At 58.8% G+C, this 17036-nt stretch overlaps 6 protein-coding genes and 1 non-coding gene across 7 annotated transcripts; 3 read left to right on the top strand and 4 right to left on the bottom strand.

The window, feature by feature from the left end:
• Window positions 1-193: 193 nt before the first annotated feature.
• On the top strand, window positions 194-1571 carry EHS24_006281 (uncharacterized protein; the record flags this gene model as incomplete). Its single annotated transcript, XM_028621753.1, has 8 exons — window positions 194-196; window positions 234-248; window positions 350-490; window positions 545-1050; window positions 1092-1114; window positions 1162-1357; window positions 1405-1506; window positions 1556-1571. 8 exons carry the CDS (start codon window positions 194-196, stop codon window positions 1569-1571), a joined length of 1002 nt encoding a protein of 333 aa, XP_028478205.1.
• A 609-nt stretch (window positions 1572-2180) lies between these two features.
• RPL32 (60S ribosomal protein L32) lies at window positions 2181-2875 on the top strand (the record flags this gene model as incomplete). Its single annotated transcript, XM_028621754.1, has 2 exons — window positions 2181-2297; window positions 2603-2875. 2 exons carry the CDS (start codon window positions 2181-2183, stop codon window positions 2873-2875), a joined length of 390 nt encoding a protein of 129 aa, XP_028478206.1.
• Window positions 2876-5999: 3124 nt separating this feature from the next.
• EHS24_006283 (uncharacterized protein) lies at window positions 6000-7087 on the bottom strand (the record flags this gene model as incomplete). Its single annotated transcript, XM_028621755.1, has 4 exons — window positions 6000-6134; window positions 6195-6515; window positions 6570-6609; window positions 6666-7087. The coding sequence occupies 4 exons, from the start codon at window positions 7085-7087 to the stop codon at window positions 6000-6002; spliced, it is 918 nt and encodes a 305-aa protein (XP_028478207.1).
• Window positions 7088-7820: 733 nt separating this feature from the next.
• Window positions 7821-7917, bottom strand: EHS24_006284. Its single transcript has one exon. It is a non-coding gene; the product is annotated as a tRNA-Glu (tRNA).
• Window positions 7918-8216: 299 nt separating this feature from the next.
• On the bottom strand, window positions 8217-9264 carry EHS24_006285 (uncharacterized protein; the record flags this gene model as incomplete). The annotated part of the gene is made up of 3 exons (XM_028621756.1): window positions 8217-8384; window positions 8448-9138; window positions 9227-9264. The coding sequence occupies 3 exons, from the start codon at window positions 9262-9264 to the stop codon at window positions 8217-8219; spliced, it is 897 nt and encodes a 298-aa protein (XP_028478208.1).
• An 804-nt stretch (window positions 9265-10068) lies between these two features.
• On the bottom strand, window positions 10069-11018 carry RPL16B (60S ribosomal protein L16B; the record flags this gene model as incomplete). The annotated part of the gene is made up of 3 exons (XM_028621757.1): window positions 10069-10484; window positions 10540-10716; window positions 10778-11018. The coding sequence occupies 3 exons, from the start codon at window positions 11016-11018 to the stop codon at window positions 10069-10071; spliced, it is 834 nt and encodes a 277-aa protein (XP_028478209.1).
• A 3049-nt stretch (window positions 11019-14067) lies between these two features.
• DRP1 (UAA transporter) lies at window positions 14068-15807 on the top strand (the record flags this gene model as incomplete). The annotated part of the gene is made up of 4 exons (XM_028621758.1): window positions 14068-14721; window positions 14778-14846; window positions 14946-15056; window positions 15133-15807. The coding sequence occupies 4 exons, from the start codon at window positions 14068-14070 to the stop codon at window positions 15805-15807; spliced, it is 1509 nt and encodes a 502-aa protein (XP_028478210.1).
• Between the last annotated feature and the right edge of the window lie 1229 nt (window positions 15808-17036).

Consider the following 17036-nt stretch of genomic DNA (forward strand, 5'->3'; position numbering starts at 1 on the left):
TAAACGGCATCAAATCCCAACAGAAGACTATTGCAACAGACAAATAATAGTAAACGGCCAAATAATAATATTTTGTAATGGTCAAACACGTGACCTGGGATGTGTGGAGGTGGTCCAAGCCGTGAATATTGTTGTGTTTGGACGGCACATGTAGCACATCTAACATCACCTTGTCCCCATCATCAAACTACCAATGGTGCGTTTATCCCTCTGTACCATTGCTAACCGCACAGAGTGTGGAAGAAGATGTGCGTAAACAGATCAACTGTACCTCCTCGGATCCAACAAGCTGACATGACGCGTTCCCGCTCCTCGTCCTCTCTCCGCCGTTCAATATTCTGACCTTCAGCACGCCTCCAAGCGCGCCCGCCCCAACGTCGGGTCGGCTCTCAAGCGCGGTACCCCTGGCCCAGACTATGAGAAGGGTGTCAAGTACTGGGAGGACATCGAGGCGACCGTCGACGGCGTTCTTGGTGGTTTCGGCAATGGCGTGAGTTCGAGAACTCATTCGTGCGCCAAGGTTACCGCTGACTCTTGCCTCCAGCCGGTTCCCCACATTGAGCAGCTTTCATCGCGTTTGTTCCTTCTCGCGGTTCAGCCGCAACTCCACACCTTCGCCTCCCCTCTGACGCCCAACCCCACGGCCCGCCCTCCTTACCGCCTGACGGCCCTCGACGTGGGCGCCGGTATCGGCCGCGTGACCAACACCGTCCTCCTGCCCCTGTTTGACGACGTCGTGGTTGCCGAGCCCGTCGAGCACTTTGTAGAGGAGGCTTACCGTGCCGCCGTTGTTGGCGAGTGGCGTGAGATGCCCCGCCTGGTGGGCAAGATCCGTGACGAGGCCGAGGCCAAGGAGAACGACCGCCGCGTGGCCGAGTTCAGGAAGGGCCGCGGCAAGCGTGTCTGGGCTGTGCGTGCTGGTCTCCAGCACCTTGACCCATCTTTCCCCGTGCGCGGTGTCAACAATTCCAGTGTCGGTGTTGTTGGCGAGGCGCGTGATGGCACTGTCGACCACTTTGGCGAGGAGGAGCAAGAGATGCACTTCGACGCGTAAGTGCAGCTGCCAAGAGGCTCTTGAGCTGACATTGCAGCATCTGGTGCCAGTGGTGCTTGGGTATGTACCAGCTTGGTCACCCACGGCGATGTGTAGCTGACAGCCAGGCCACATGACCCACGACGAGCTCGTGTCGTTCCTGCGCCGTGCGAAGGCCTCGCTCCGTCAAACGCCCGACATGAGCGACGACGACTCGTCAGCGTACGGCCCTGCGGTTATTATCGCCAAGGAGAACGTCTGCGAGGACCAGCCCGATGGCCGTGCCAACGAGTTCCTGGACGAGGAGGACTCGAGTCTGACCAGGTGGGTGGAGCTTATGGACGAAGGAAACGGTGTGGGCTAACAATCAGGTCCAATGGCAAGTGGCTCGAGGTGTTTACTGAGGCCGGTCTCAAGGTTGTCAAGGAGGAGGTGCAGCATGGTATGCCCGACGAGCTCTTCACCGTCAAGACGTAGGTTGTTTGTCCGTGTGCAAGTAGTGGTGGCTGACGGCGCGTGTAGCTGGGCTCTCTGTTGATCTGGCACTCTTTTTTGTATTCTGTGGTAGTAACACCTTGTTATGCCGCGATCCCTGGTACTCTTCTTCCTTGCACTCGTTCATCGTTGCTATTATCTCTTGATCTGTGATCTGTGAACTCTGTGACGTTCTTTGTATGCATCAACAGTGGCCTTCGGCCACTGGCCGCTGGCCCGGCTGTGGCCGGAAGGTGGGCTCTCGCCGGTCGCTGCTAAGCCACGTGGTCCAAGTCACGATTTTTCTTTGTCGGTGATTAAATTCTTACGTCCGATTTTGATCCCGTGGTCACCAACCCCCAGGACCCTGCGTGTGGGTTCGCCAGTGCGGTGTGCGGCAGCCTGGCGCAACCTTACAGCGGCGTCCGTCTTGTTCCATCCATCCAGCAAGACCAGTCTCGTGAGCCCCCAGCACCTACACCGCCGACACCAGCGCTGACCACGCCGTTCTCCTCGTGATCGCCTATCCCGACATTTCGCGTTTGTCTCGTTTTCGTCGTGTCCCAAAACTTGTGACCGGACGCAAATTCTTCCCCCCTCCCCCCATAATCTTTCGATCCGACTTGTCACTTTGACATTTCTCCCCACTTTACGAACCGCACATACAGTCAAAATGGCGTCGACCATCCCCATCGTTAAGAAGCGCACCAAGGCGTTCAAGCGCCACCAGTCGGACCGCTACCACGGCGTTAAGGAGTCGTGGAGGAAGCCCAAGGGTATCGACAACCGCGTGCGTACGCTCGGGAGGTGGACAAGGACGAGCAGGGAGCTTGGAGAGAGGGAGGAGAGCGCGCGCACAGTGCTGGACGGACGAGTGCGCGCGCGAGGACGAGGGAGCAAGAATGCTGGAGATTGTGTGCGCAGGCTTCAATGCCTGAGCGTATGATCGACGTTTGGGACTGGGTCCCAAATCTTCCCAGTTCCAGCAAAACTTGCTCCGAGTTCGTCAAGCTCCCTCTTGCATGCTCTCTGCTCGTTGCCCTTGTCCACCCACAGATGAGACAGATGAGAACGGTATTCTGACTTTCTGTGCAGGTTCGTCGTCGCTTCAAGGGCCAGCTTCCCATGCCCAAGATCGGTTACGGTTCGAACGCCAAGACCCGCCACCTGATCCCCTCGGGCCACAAGGAGCTCCTCGTCAACAACGTTGCCGACCTCAACCTCCTCCTCATGCACTCGGGCAAGTACGCCGCCGTTGTCGCCCACGGTGTCTCGTCGAAGAAGCGCATTGAGATCGTCCAGCGCGCCAAGATCCTCGGCGTCAAGGTCACCAACGCCGCTGCCAAGCTCCGCACTGAGGAGGCCTAGACGATGGGCGATGTATGAGTGGTTGCATATACGCAAAACGGGGCATGCCACGCATGCGAGACATGGAGACATGACACACTGGCAAACTGGAGGGCTCGAGTCTGCGGGACCGTGACCCGGGCACAAGACTGATCGTCGTCAGGGGAAAAAACTGATCATCGCAAGAATAAGGGCTCTGCATCCATGGATCGGGAGAGCTGTTATCGTGACCGCTGGCCCGTCGAGTGTCCGGACGTCACATGTGGTGTCCAGGACGACGGGACATGAGAATATGAGGACCAGCGGCGTCGAGGCTGCAGCGAACGCATCACCTGTGCCGGCTATCGGCGTAGGCGTCATGCGTGTGCTGCTTCAACCTGCCTCAGAGTCTGCACTGCGTAAGCTAGGCTGCGTGCCGCCGGTTACGTCTTGCCTATGCCAGCGTACGGTGGTACCGTGAGCTTCGAACGTTTGGGCAGATCTGACTGCGGGGGTGCGAAAATTGCCCTGAGGCCAGTCACTGTCACTGAATGTGGCACACGTTTTCTTGCAAGTCTGTCTCTGTAGACTTCGCCGGCCTGCATAGCTGCTGACACCATTGCTATCCTCGGTTACGAGACCACATGTACGTCGCCCAGCTGTTCTTCATTTGGCGTGTTGTCTGTGTTACTTCTGTAACACTCCCCCACTACTGACTGCACCTTGGGGCGACGGGCGTGGTACATGATGTTGATGCTGGACAATGGTGACAGCATCATCGGCATCACCGACATCACCGGCCACGCAGTGCAGCAGGCTGGGGACGATCTCGTTTCTGGCGGTGTTGGACACCTGGTATTCAACGTTGAAGGCGATCTGGTAGCACGACACCACGCAGAACGTGGAACGCGAGACGGGCATGCCTACCTGTTGTTTTGTTGGGTACATATCGACCTTGCGGGAGCTTACAGTAAGACGTTCAAGCAGTTCATGCCAGTAACAGGGAAAGAATGAGAATGAGGCGAGTTTTCAACCATTGTCGCGCATCAATCATAGGAGATAATGTGACGGTCTGCAGCAGGCATATCGTGGGGTCCTTGCTGCTGATCTTGTTGTGGCAGAAACCAACCGCAATAGTCCAGATGCTAAACTTGTTTGTTGTAATAGCTGTGCCGTCTGCACCATTGCTACACCCCTGCCCAGTCGACATGGCTAGTGTGCTCGAATTAACTATTCGCACCTGATTATGTCGAAGCAGATACCGTTATGTTAACAGAGTCGTGTGGCACCCTAATACACGTGGTGCAGGGAAATATGTATTCCTTCACTGCCTGTACATGTTCCGGTGGCGATGCTGTCAACAACACTTGTTTAGCGACTCTCTTGGGAGTTTCCACGATTGTGTCGGTGTTGCCGACTTTACCAGCATTGAGGGTAAGATTGTAGACAGAGTCAACGCCGGTGCTCGCGGTATAAATGATAGACATACTGTCCATGTCAAGACCTTGCCATTGGAGCCCACGTCGGGCGTGTAGGATCCTCCAGGTGTTTGGCGTCATTGCGGAGCGCCAGAGCCCGTTCAATATTATTTGCGGTGACACCGCTGCTCCGTACGGTAGGTGTGGTCAACCCAGTTATGAAACAAACGTACTGGTTCGCCATGATGAGAACTAAGAATGTAGGAGGGAGGTGGCACCATCCGGGTATGTGCCGCCATTGTTGTTGTGTAAGTACCTAGCTCTCAGACTCGGCGTGCTTTATTCAGTAATCGGTGGCTCCTTCAACAATTGGGACGTCTCATTTTGAATGTTAGCAATTACCACATGATAAAATCGCCAAAACATCATGATTCGCTTACCCAGAGCACATTACCTCCTGCGTCCTGATTGCTTACACAGCAGCAACGGTTGCTTCACGGCAGAGACATGGTGAGTTATACCGTCAGTGACTGGTTGTCGCTGTCCACCAAGATATCGCCACCATTAACCGTGTCCCGCCCAATCCCTTCACCTCAGGACATCAATGCACGGTACATGTGAACCAGGCAACGCCTGGTAAGATCTGGGGACTGGCCCCGAGGACACCGAGTGTCGGTCCGAGATTATGAACCGGGTCCAAGCGGGCAACTTGTGGAAGACGGCCCCGGGTCATTCAATAGATCAGTGGCGGCCGGCCCGCTTGTTCCTGTGGCACACGCGCTCGACTGCACGCCATGCCGTCGAGCGTGCGGCGTGTACCACTGCACTGAAGTGATGTGCGGTCGTTTACAGCCTGCTGATCACATGCTGGCGGACGCGTTGGGTTACCGAGTGTCCGGTTTGTAACGTTTGGACGCTAGACCTGCGGCTTCGTTGATGCCTTGGCGCATCTGTCCACCAAATTAAACAAGCTTGTACAGCATCTCTGCACTGAGTGTCACACTCGGACCCCAGCCGGGATTGGCGGCGGGACGTCTACTGCCTCTTCCACTACCCGTCAGATGTGATGGCAGAGAGTGTGCATCGACTGTTGCTTTTCTCCCAACGGACGTGGTGGCAGGAACACATGGCAACAGTGACTAGTCCATTTGTCGTAGGTCGAGCGGATAACGGCATCCGTGGCCGAAGCTGCAAGCATTTAGTAATCAGTAACTGACAGTGTCGGATAACAGGGAGGACGGGTACCTGCTGCGTAGCGCATAACGGACTGTCAAGGTGGTGTTTGTCCTTAACAGGTCAGTTGGAGTAGACGGCGATAGCTGTGCGGGGAGGGCGGGGAAGGACGTGCCGGCAGCCGTGGCAGCGTTCGGGTTCTCATCCGCGTTCGTCCCAGCCGTCCACTTCGGCGACTTCGTTGCCCGAGGAAGATCCAATTGGACTGATAATGGATCGTGGGCGAGAGGAAACCGCGGTGGGGTCATGGTGGTACGTAGGCGGTGGAGGTGAGTGGGACTGCCACAGAGGTGTGAGACAATCTGAAACGACGGATACAGACGTAAAATTGTTTTAGCAAATTGTTGCACAGTGAGACTGTGTCAGGCAACATCCGTGAAAGTCACAAAAGTCAACAGGGAATACATCGTATATGGTGGTAGTAAGAAAGCCTTGCTTGAGCACGAGAAACACATCATAGGACCTGGAAATACCCGAACCCGAACCCGGAACCCCTACACGCGCGCGCCTCGTCATTACCACTTGTTGCCGTACTGCTGGTTGTAGCCGCCGCCGTACTGCTGCTGCTGCTGCTGGCCGCCGCCGCCCATGAGGGAGGAGAGGAAGGGAGGGGCGCCCATGCTGTGGCCGTACTTGTTGGTGTCCTTGCCCTAGAGTAATGGTCAGCTTTCTGTTTCCCGGGTTGTCTTGGTGCTGCTAGATGTACTCACGCCAAAGAGCTTGCCGAGGAGAGCGACACCACCGGCGCCAGCGGCACCCATACCGAGAGCAGCACCCCAGCCACCGCCGCCGACGATGTTGTGGCCGTTACGCTTCAGCAGCGAGCCGAGGACCTTGTAGCCAACGGTACCGACCGCCGCGTTGGTCATGAAGCCACGCTCGCCCGTCTGCCCGCCGCCCGCCGCGCCAGCGTCCTGCTGGTACAGAGTATCGGCTTCGCGGTGGGTCTCGATCTGCTCCGAGTGCACCTGGCCCGGGGCCATGCCGGGGTGGGTCCACGAGGTGCTAGGGGGCGTGGTTGTGGGGTTGACCTGACGGCAGTCAGCATATGTTCGCAGCATTGGTGGGGGACACGGAACACTTACGTAGTAGACGGTCTTGTACTGCTCGTCCCATTCACGGATCCTGCCGACGAGTCAGCCTCTGCGCGTCTGTAGCCATGTCTGCACTGTGCGACTTACCATGGGTATGGGAGGTCCTCGTTCGACACGTTGCCCTGGTCGCGCTGACCAGCCTGCTGGCCTTGCTGCTGTCCGTACTGGCCAACCTGCTGCTGCTGCTGTCCGCCGTAGTAGCCAGACGACTGGCCCTGGCCCTGGCCGTACTGCTGGCCGCCACCGTACTGCTGCTGCTGGCCGTACTGCTGCTGCTGCTGGTCATAGCCGTGACCACCGCCCTGGTAGCCATGCTGGGGAGGGGGAGGGGGGAAGCCCATGCCGCCGCCGCCCATGTGGGGAGGTGGGCCGCCCATGCCGGGCCCAGGTGGCGGCTGGTTCCAGCCCTGCTGCTGGCCATAGCCGCCGCCCTGCTGGAATCCGCCCTGCTGCTGGTAGCCGGTGGGGGCACCGTACTGGTTGTTGTTGTTGTAGCCTTGGCCGTACATTGGGTGTGAAGGTGTGTGTGTGAATGAAGGTTGTGAAGGGGAGTATGTGACAAGGTGCCAGCAAGGATAAGTTATATCGTCAAGCACCCGCACCGCCCTTGGCCGGCCTTGCTTCCCCACCGCCGCCGCCGCTGCGCGTTTTAGTGCTGCGCGGCTTGGTCAGTTGGTCGTTGCACCTCTCGGCCGCCGGCCCGAGGGCACATTTGCGGGCAATAGAAACAGGTCAAGCTCGCGCCAAGGATCGCATGTTGGCAAGCATCCCTGACGACGCGTCATAGGTGCCCGAAGCATCGTTTGGTGAGAAAAGGTGCACCGCAGTTATCTCTGCGTCCGAGGCGGTGTCTTTATGCTTATGGCTGTGCGATCGTCGGTTCTCGTGCAAAACATCCGAGACCCGAGACGAGACGCGTTTTGCGTTTCCACTTGGCTGCAGAATGACAAGGGCGGCATCACTGCATGACTGACGTCTGCCAAGCAGCTGGGCGACTCCATAACGCTCTGTGTTCTGTGACATCGGCAGCGTGCGGTGCCCGGCAGATTTCAAGAATACACAAACTGGCCAAGCGACCATTGTGGCACTAGCCACAAACTCCATCCTCCAACGTCCCGAACCACACGTCCTTGGCCGTCCCGGCCGTCCACCGCCTCCCAAGCCTCCAACAACATCCCCAAGCACAAGTAGTCCTCCCATGCATCCTGGGAGGCCAAAAAGCGACCTGCTAAGGCCTACAGCTTCTCCGCCAGGGAGTTGAACCCTGCTCTACCGCGATATTCCTATTAGGAAGCTCCCTATTGAGAGGCGGTTATACTAACCGATATACTAGCGAAGAGACAATGTATGCTTGTTAGAGGTGCCGCTACGTGTCTACACGATGCTCTGGAGGTGTTTCGAGGTGCAGGACTAGACGGAGAAGGGATGGAAGCGGCGGGGAATGTCGAGGGACGAGACGGAGCTCGTTTTTGGCGGCCTCGGCTGGTGTTTGATGTGGATGTTTTAGTGGCATGGTTTTTTCGACGGGCTAGGAACTCTCCGACTGGCGACGACGGTGTTATTCCCAGGACAAGGACAACCATGTACATGCAGATGTCTACAGTTCTACCCACTCGCGTCCACTGGCGTTTACAACGATCACAACCTCGAGGTGGCAGCCTTGGACCCGTCCTGTCTCCTGGAGGGAGGGAGGTACTTGTCCATCCCCTTGACGAGCCCCACTGGCAACTCGTCTTCGGGAGAGTGCTCGAGGAGGTCACCCTCGTCCTCTACAACCTCGCCGCCTGCAAGCGCCACCTGGTGGAACTGTAGGAGCGCGTCAGTACACCACCACACAACACGGACGGTCGTTGTTCCTCCGCCACTCACCGCCCAGTCCCGTTCCACTCCGCCAGGCATATAGTCTGCGCGACCATTCCACAGCTGCTCCCAAGCACCCACACTGCCGCCTCCGGGTCCCTTGTCCGTCCTGCGGCGATACAGTGACGTGCACGCACAGCCGGCACACGCCTCGGCCTTGCGGTCGCCCGTCAGCGCCTGGCCGAGCGCAATGACCGTGGCGGCGTGCGCAAAGATGACGACGGTGCGCACGGGCGTCGCGTCCATGCGCGCCGTAAAGACATCGACAAACAGGTCTATCCGGTCAAACAGCGCCTGCATCTTCTCGCCCTTGCGGTCCGGGTACACGGACGGGAGGTAGTCGAGGTCGAGGGCCTCGGGGAAGAACTTTTCCAGCGTCGCGGGACCGCTGGGGCGCGGGTGCAGGCCCGTCCCCTTCTTTGCAGGCGGGTACCATTCCATGACTCCGTGGTCGAGCGCGATGCGCCGCGGCTCGTTGGCGCGTTCGGCGAGGAGCGCAGCGGTCGGCTGTGCGGTCTGGAGACAGCGGTAGAATGGAGACGAGAAGACGCGTTCGGGGACCGGGTACGGCGCAGTGCGGGCCGGGTCGGAGAGGAAGGCGCCCAGGTGCGCTGCCTGCTGTACTCCGTGGACCGACAGAGGGTGGTCGAGGCGCATGCCCGTTGGCGACGACTTGACGTCGTGCGCCATCAGATTGGACCTGGGGTGGGGTGTCAGTCGCGCCAACATGGGTGCAGCTGCACGGCATCGTTCGGAAGGGCGGGGCAGCTGCAGCGCACAAGACTTACCGGAAGCCATGCCTGCAGATGTAGATGTACTCGAGCATAGTGTCGCAGGTGGTGTAATGGACGAATGCAAAGGATACAAGAGCTTGGATCGCAGGAAAGGATACAATGCTGGACGCCGGTCGTTGGTAGTACCCGAAACCCGGAGACACCCAGGGACGGACATGGCCGACTGGCTGTGGGAGGCGCCGCCATGATCTATGAAATGGCTGCAAAAAGTCTGAACAAAGTCTGAACTTCACATGCCATGTCATGCGATTCTTTCGTCGAGGCCGCGATGCACATGGTGTAGATGACTTGATGGGTCTGGGAGCTCATGGACGAGTGATGTATGTGTCTCTGGAGCACCCCGCTATCCAAAACCAAGGCGCGCAAAAGGAGACAGCAGTGGCCTATGGGAAGAGTCGCCAGGATCAACGTCCTTGTTCAAACCTCGTTCACCGGCAGGACGCTTCTCCCATGGACAGTCGCCACCCAACCGACGCTGTCGCTGTGGCCAAGTGTACAGCATCTGCGAGAACCAGACGATAACCAGTCGCCACCGAGATTAAATGCCCAGCTGGTCGTGTGTCGATCCTGTACGCTCCTCCAAGCCCAGCCCACTCGGTCTTCTCTCTTCCCCTCTCGTACACATCTGCAGCGTTGGAGCGGTGGCCGGGGGGGAGTCAGTCTAAATGCCGCAGCGTGCATCGGTCTTTTGTTTCTGCTCGGATGGCAAAAGTACATCGTGTGAAACACTAACAAGAGCACCGGGGCAAAAACCTCAGTGCATGCCCGGCAACCCGAACTAGCATCCCAAACGTCGCTCCCGCATGCTGCCCCTAAATGCTAACGAGACGAGACGTTTAGTAGCCGAAGGCAGCGAGCTTCTCGTCGGCGGGAGCCGAGGCGGCGGCCTTGGCGCGGAGGGCGCGGGCGGCCTGCTTGCGCTCGAAGTAAGCCTGGCCCTTGACCTTGCGCTTCTCCTCGAGGCGGTCGACAACGTCCTTGTAGCCCCATCCAACCTCGTGCGAGATGCGCTTGAGGGTGGCGTACTTGCGGCCGGGCTTGAGGCGGAGGACGCGGAGGGCGGCGGGGACAACCATCTTCTTCACCTTGTCCTGCGCGGGGGGGACACCCTCGAAGAGCTCAAGGCGGCGGAGGGCGGCGGCACCACGGGCCGACTTGTGGGGGACCATGCCGCGGATGGCCTTGTAAAGGATGCGGCTGGGAGCGCGGAAGTGGAAGGGACCCGACTTCTTGGGGTTGACCAGGTGGCGCTCTGTTTAAACGTTAGAAAAGGATTGCTTGTGCGCACATGACCAAAATCTACGCACTGTTGAGGTAGGCGTGGTACTTCAGCTTGTTGCGGAAGAACGAGCCCGAGACGTTGATCTCCTCGCAGCGGACAACCGAGACCTTCTGGCCCGAGAGGATCTGTTCATGGTGGTTAGCAATGTTGGCAGGTTTGCGCAAAGGTCCGAGCCTAGAGTCCATTCCTCCTCCACCAAGTCCTGCCACCTGCAAGTGCTCTCTCCGCGCAGGACAGAGCCTGCCCAAAGTTCTCTCTCGCACGTCCGCTTCCTGGTCTCCTCCTCCCTCCAAACGTCCGCTTCCCAGTCACTCGTCCACTGGGCCCCGTGTCCCTGCCTCTCCTCCTCCTGGACTCGTTTCTTCCGAGTGCGAAATTCCTCGCGCTCTCCCTTCCGAATTTGGATCTGTCGATACCCACCTGCTTGGAGATGATCGAGGCGAGACGACCAAGGAGGTGACCCTTGCCGTCGATGACGATGGGAGCGGACGAGAAGGCCGACATCTGTGTAGGAGAAGGATAGTAGGTCGAGAGGAATAGGGGGGAAACAGAAATGTCGAAATTTGTGCGAGTCGAGTTGGGGGCACGAGTGGGACGCAAGTACGATGGGTACGCGGGCGCGAGATAAACGAGGATAGGTCGTTGGGAGACGGGGAAGACGCTGGTCAGCACGGTTGTTCTCTCTTTCGTTGTCGCTGTCTGCGGTGTCCGCTGGTGTACGCACTTTGAGGTGGTTTGACGGGTGACGGAGAGTGCTCCTTCGACAATGCCTAGTAGAGGCCAGCGTGCAGCAGCGGGGTGTGGGCCAGCACGAGGGCCGCTCCCACCCAGGGGTCAAATTCCCCCGCCGGAGTTACGGCGTTATCTCATTTTCCAAACTATCGAGTTTCTCGGCGATGAGCACGGTGGCGGAGAGGGAGACGGAGGGAGACGGATGTCAGCCTGATACGTGGGGGGGGGGGGTGGGGGGGCTAGCGCGCTGAGGCTGACACACAAGGACCACATGATTACGTAAATTCATTTTTCCCACCCTCACACCTGTTGCATGAAACGGGGCCTGCCGCACTGTACCCAAGACGCCCATATGCCCACAAGGCGCACACTCTCCCCTGCGTGTCGCTTGCTCTTCTGGCCCGTCTTAAAAAGTTAAGGTGCAAAAGGTGACCGCCAACGGACGCGCCAACTCGCGTCCTCGCGTCATCGTCTCCCGCGTCTCTCGCTGCAGCCCACGTTCTCAATGCTCCCAAATATATTCCCACAACAACCTTGCTCTGTTGCATTACATGCATTCAACTGTGACACGACGCTGACGCCGTACGCCGTGGAGAGGAGCCCGCTAGTTGAGTGCCAAGCAACCTCTAGCCACCAGCTCCAACCATCCGCTGGTTGTAATGTTGCGGGAACAAGGGGACTACGCCGTTGTTGATCATTGGGGTGGATCGGTCGGCTTCTGCCAGGCGTCGCAAACCCCAGAGGCCAGAGGCCACAGGACGCGTCACTGACGACCGGTCTTTTTCACGGGAAGACGTTGGCAGGGATTACGTGAATCAGGTCCAGATTGCGAGAGCTCAAGAGCCCAAGAGCCCCCAGAGCCGGCATGCCGCTCCGTGTAGTGCGCGACCGAAGAACCAGAGGCAGCAATAAAAGCATGCATCCCCTTTCGCATCTTCCAGCTGTGAGCTGTAGATCTGTAGAGAGCCTATCTGGCCATATCTGGCGGTATCTGGCCAGTGCGCACGGCGCGCCAGTGCCGAGGAACGGTGGGAATGAATCAAGCTCACCGTTTTTGTTTTGTCTTTCTGCCAGCACAATTGGCAGAGGTGGTAACTGAACAGAGAGAGGTACAGAGATGTTCCCCCAAAGGCCAAGACGAATTGGGCGTGCCTACAACGCGCAAAAGGAGAGTTGCAGCGTCGCCAGAGAGATCCCAGAGATGCCTGAAGACCGTAGAGACCTTCTAGGCAAGGCTAAGCCCCCCCCCCCAAACCCCCGGCAAGCCCCTTGAACACAAGACCGGATTTGATCGCCACCTATATTTCCTGTGACCAGGTGGCCAGTGGCGCGACCCAAAGGCGCTGGCTGCTGGCCGCTGCCGGCTGGGTGCGCGTGGAGACGCGCCTGGACGCCGCGGCGCACGGCTATACGGGGGTTGAGCTGTGGACTAGCTTGGTCGGGGACTGGGCGAGCTGGAACTTGTAGGCTGGAATCCGGCAAAAGGAGCGCAGTGGTGTCTGTGATCTATCTCTCTTGTCGTGTCGCAGCTTTCGCAGCAAGCAGTGGTGAGACCGACGCGCCTGGCGTCACACAAGCGCGTAGTGGGTTGTGCCCTGACTGGCCTGACTGGAGGGGTGAAAGGTGGGGGCCTGGCAGCCCCCCCTTGGGCTGGGTGTGGGTGTCTGTCAGTGCCAAGCACGCCAGCAAGGGACGCGGGAGAGAGGGAGGGAGAGGGAGAGGGAGGGTTTGAGTATGACTGCGCATTGAGCAGCAGCAGCAGCAGCAGACACACACGGGACCACCGAACTGTGCTACTGCGGTTTTGAATCCCGCGCGCCGCCTCTGCCGCAACACCCACATATCCCTTTCAGCCCTTCAGCCCTCTCGGTCCTTCACCTCCACCATCCCTGAACCCCCCTCTGGCTGCTGCCACCTCCTCTCTCACTCTCTCTTGTCCTCACCCGTGTTGCCCGTGGCCGTCCCCGCGCGCGTGTGCCCGCAGTCCCACATCCCCCCCCCCCCCCCCCACGCCCACCCGCCGGCGTGCCGAGGCTACCGAACAGACTCGTCCAGGTCTCCAGTCCGGCCAGAGTGAATAGGATTCCTGCGCCTTCTTAGCTTCTATCTTGATCTTTGCTGCACACCTACTGTTCCTGCACCCACACACGTACAGTACAGACACAACCCGCACATCACACTTTACCCATCATCACCACCACCACCACCACCCCCCACACCATCTACCGTCGTCGTGCGCCTCTGCGTCTCCATCCACCGGCGCGCCCCTGTTTCCGACATAATCGGCCACCTACGCGCACCGGCCACCTGTGGGCGTTCCAACATTATTGAACAACCCCCCGACGGCCACCCTACCGCCCAGCCGATCGACACACTCCTTGCTCCTCCCTCTCCCACCTAGCGACAACGTGCAGCGCCCATTGCCTAGGTACTCTCTTTCACCACCACACACTTTGGCCAGCCTCCAACATACACACCACCCCATCGTCTCCACAGAACAAAACCTTATCATATCCCCGTCGGCGATCCCCCCCCCCCCCACCATCAGCCCCAGTCACCAATCGTCAGCTCGCTCCACACGTGCGACAGCTACTAGCTACGCAAGTTATCTCTCGCTCTCAGACTAGGACCGCGTCTGTCTTGACTGTGCGCGTCAACTGTGCTGTCCGCGCCCATTCTCGCGACCCACTTTAAGCGACCACAAAACCCAGCCGCAGCAAGGCTAGACGGTCGTACAGTCGCGTTCCTCACGTCCCCTTGCCCCTTGTCCACCCCCTCCCTCCCCTCTCATCGCTCGGCGTGGACTTTCGCCGCCAGCTACATGTCACCATCATTCGGCAGCACGGCTTCCAACAGCACATCGACATCTCCTCCAGAGAGCCCAAACATCCGCACCCCGCCAGAGCTCACCCCGCCAACGACCGCTTCGATGGCCCGGACAGGCGACGTTGACCAGGGGTCGTCTCTGGGCGAGCCGAAGAACCTGGGCGCATCAGACTTTGACCTCAACCACCACCACCACCACGACAGTGCGCAGTCGCTGCCCGAGCCCGGGCACTTTACTGCGCGGTCCCCCGTAGTCCCAGCTACGCCTGGCAACCCCTTTGCTTCATCGTCACAGCCCGTTGCAACAGCCCACTCGCGCGAGCGACAAGGCGGCCACCACCCTCGACCCACGATCAACACTGGTTTCATTGAGGGTGCACCGTTATCGTCCTCCCCCATGTCAGCATACACGCCAGCAGATGGAAAGAAGGAGCCCCCAGAGCTCGGCTCCCCGTACTCGGGCCAGGGACAACAGTACCCCCTGTCCCGCACGAACGGTGCTCCTCCATATCCGTCAGGTCCATCCATGGAGCCGGCACCCACCCGCTTCTACGACTCGGTGCCGTACTGGCTCGGCATGTACTTTTTCTTCAACCTCGGCCTGACCCTCTTCAACAAGGTCGTGCTCGTCTCCTTCCCATTCCCCTACGTGAGTGTTACCGTTCACCTGGTTACGACACGGTGTCGCTGACAGCTCGCCTTCAGACCCTCACCGGTTTGCATGCCCTTTCTGGTTGTGCCGGTACATACATTGCCTTGGAACGAGGCGCCTTTGTGAGTAGCGAAATGTTGGGAAGGGAACAAGCTCGTTGGGCCAGCAGTCTTGCTCTGCCACCCACTTTGGAAGGAGGACAGCCACTGACTGCCTTCGAGACGCCTGCTCGTCTGTCGCAGAAGGAGAACCTTATCCTTGGAGCGTTCTCGGTCCTCTACACCATCAACATCGCGGTCAGCAACATTTCACTTCAATTGGTGACTGTGCCTGTGAGTACGACGTCTGATGCGACGCGATGTCTATTTCTATATGGCCATCGGACCTGAGTTTACCTTGTTCTTCCAGTTCCACCAAGTTGTTCGTGCCGCGACACCGCTGTTCACCATCTTCATCACTGCCGTTCTCCTCCGCCAGAGGTTTAGCGCAAGGAAGCTCGTCAGCCTCCTCCCCGTGGTTGCCGGTGTCGGTTTCGCCACCTATGGCGACTACTACTTTACCACTTGGGGTCTTGTCCTCACGTTGCTGGGCACATTCCTTGCCGCGCTCAAGACTGTGGTTACCAACGTTATCCAGACCGGCGGTGGCGGCAGGCTCAAGCTCCACCCTCTCGACCTGCTCATGCGCATGTCTCCGCTCGCGTTTGTCCAGTGTGTATTCTACAGCTGGTACACTGGCGAGCTCGAGCGCGTGAGGCGATACGGTGCCACGCAGATGACGCGCTCCAAGGCCATCGCACTCCTCGTCAACGGCGTGATTGCGTGCGGACTCAACATTGTCTCGTTCACCGCCAACAAAAAGGCCGGCGCGTTGACCATGACCGTGTCTGCAAACTGCAAGCAGGTCCTGACCATTGCCCTCGCCGTCGTCCTCTTCAACCTCAACATTACCTTTACAAACGGCATTGGCATCTTCCTCACCCTCTGCGGCGGCGGCTGGTACGCCTATGTCGAGTTTTCGGAGAAGAACAAGCGCACAGCTCTCGCAGCAAGTGCCAACAACAAGGCCCCCTCCCGGGTGTAGATGGATACAGTGGGCACAACCACCTCTATTTCAGTCACTATCACGACCCCACGAACACTTTTCTTGTGCTTTTTGCTTTTGCTTTGCTTTGCTTGTTTTCTACTCATTTTCACCATTCACCAACCCGACATCCCCACCCACCCACCAACTCACCAACCCAACCAGCCACTACCACAACCCAACCAAGCAATCTCACCACCACCGCCACCACCGTCGCTTTCACGTCCATGTTTAGATAGGGGATTTTCGTCATGCATCTAGTTAGAATTATCGCATGCATTGCGAGTGCTTTGTGTTTTTTAGCCAGTTGGGTCAGTCCGTGGCGGGTCACATCGGCGCCAGCACAATTACTTCTCACGCCTACCCGATGGCCCGCTGGCCGCTGGCCGCTGGGCCGCTAGTTGCCAACGTCCCTGCGCGCACACACGCGCAAGTACATGTGTCCCATATGTCTCACTCTCGGTCTCTAATGCCTGAGATCTCTGGCATCGTGTCCTCGCCGCTCCACGTTGGCTCGCTCCCATCCGCGCCAACCCTGCACTTGCACACGTCCCGTCCCGTACTTTAACTTTTCATCACATGTCTCACCACTTTTGCATCGTGCTGTATGGCATGTGGCAATACCTCGCACGCCGGCCGCACCAAAACACTAAAACACGCGGACCCCGAGTTTCTGGTCTGGTTTATTGCACGGCGGCCCGGGATGCAGGAGGGATACTGCGGCCATGCCGGTCGGCATGCCGGTTGCTAGCTGCTAGATCTCCCGCGGCGGCGGCGGTGGCACAGATCGCACAGATCGCACAGATCCACCGATATATGCTCGGCGCCGAAAAATGGACATTACGTGCGCGCCGGCTCGTTACGTGTTCATTATATACATTTATTATGTGCGGTTCACGTTTCCCCTCGGCGATGGCGCGCGGGGGATGCAGCGGCACAGCGGATACATGGCCGCGCATTCATTCTGCGTGCCGCGGAGCGACGATCTGCGCGCCGCCGCGACGACGACCTGGCTTGGGTGCTGCCGGCTAGGGCTAGATTATCCAAGCACGTACGCAGGGCATACACAGTAGGGTGTGGAGACAGGCCATGTCAGATCAGATCCGGGGACACCGGTGCGGACTACTGTGGGGAGACGGCGTCCGTCCTCTGCAGCACGGTACGCGCGTCCAGAGCGCCAAAGGTCTTCGGCGCCGCCAATGGCTGAGATGCAGCTGCTGTGGAGCACG

Source organism: Apiotrichum porosum (assembly GCF_003942205.1).
Source record: "Apiotrichum porosum strain DSM 27194 chromosome Unknown scaffold_3, whole genome shotgun sequence".
In the NCBI taxonomy this organism is placed as follows: Eukaryota; Fungi; Basidiomycota; class Tremellomycetes; order Trichosporonales; family Trichosporonaceae; genus Apiotrichum; species Apiotrichum porosum.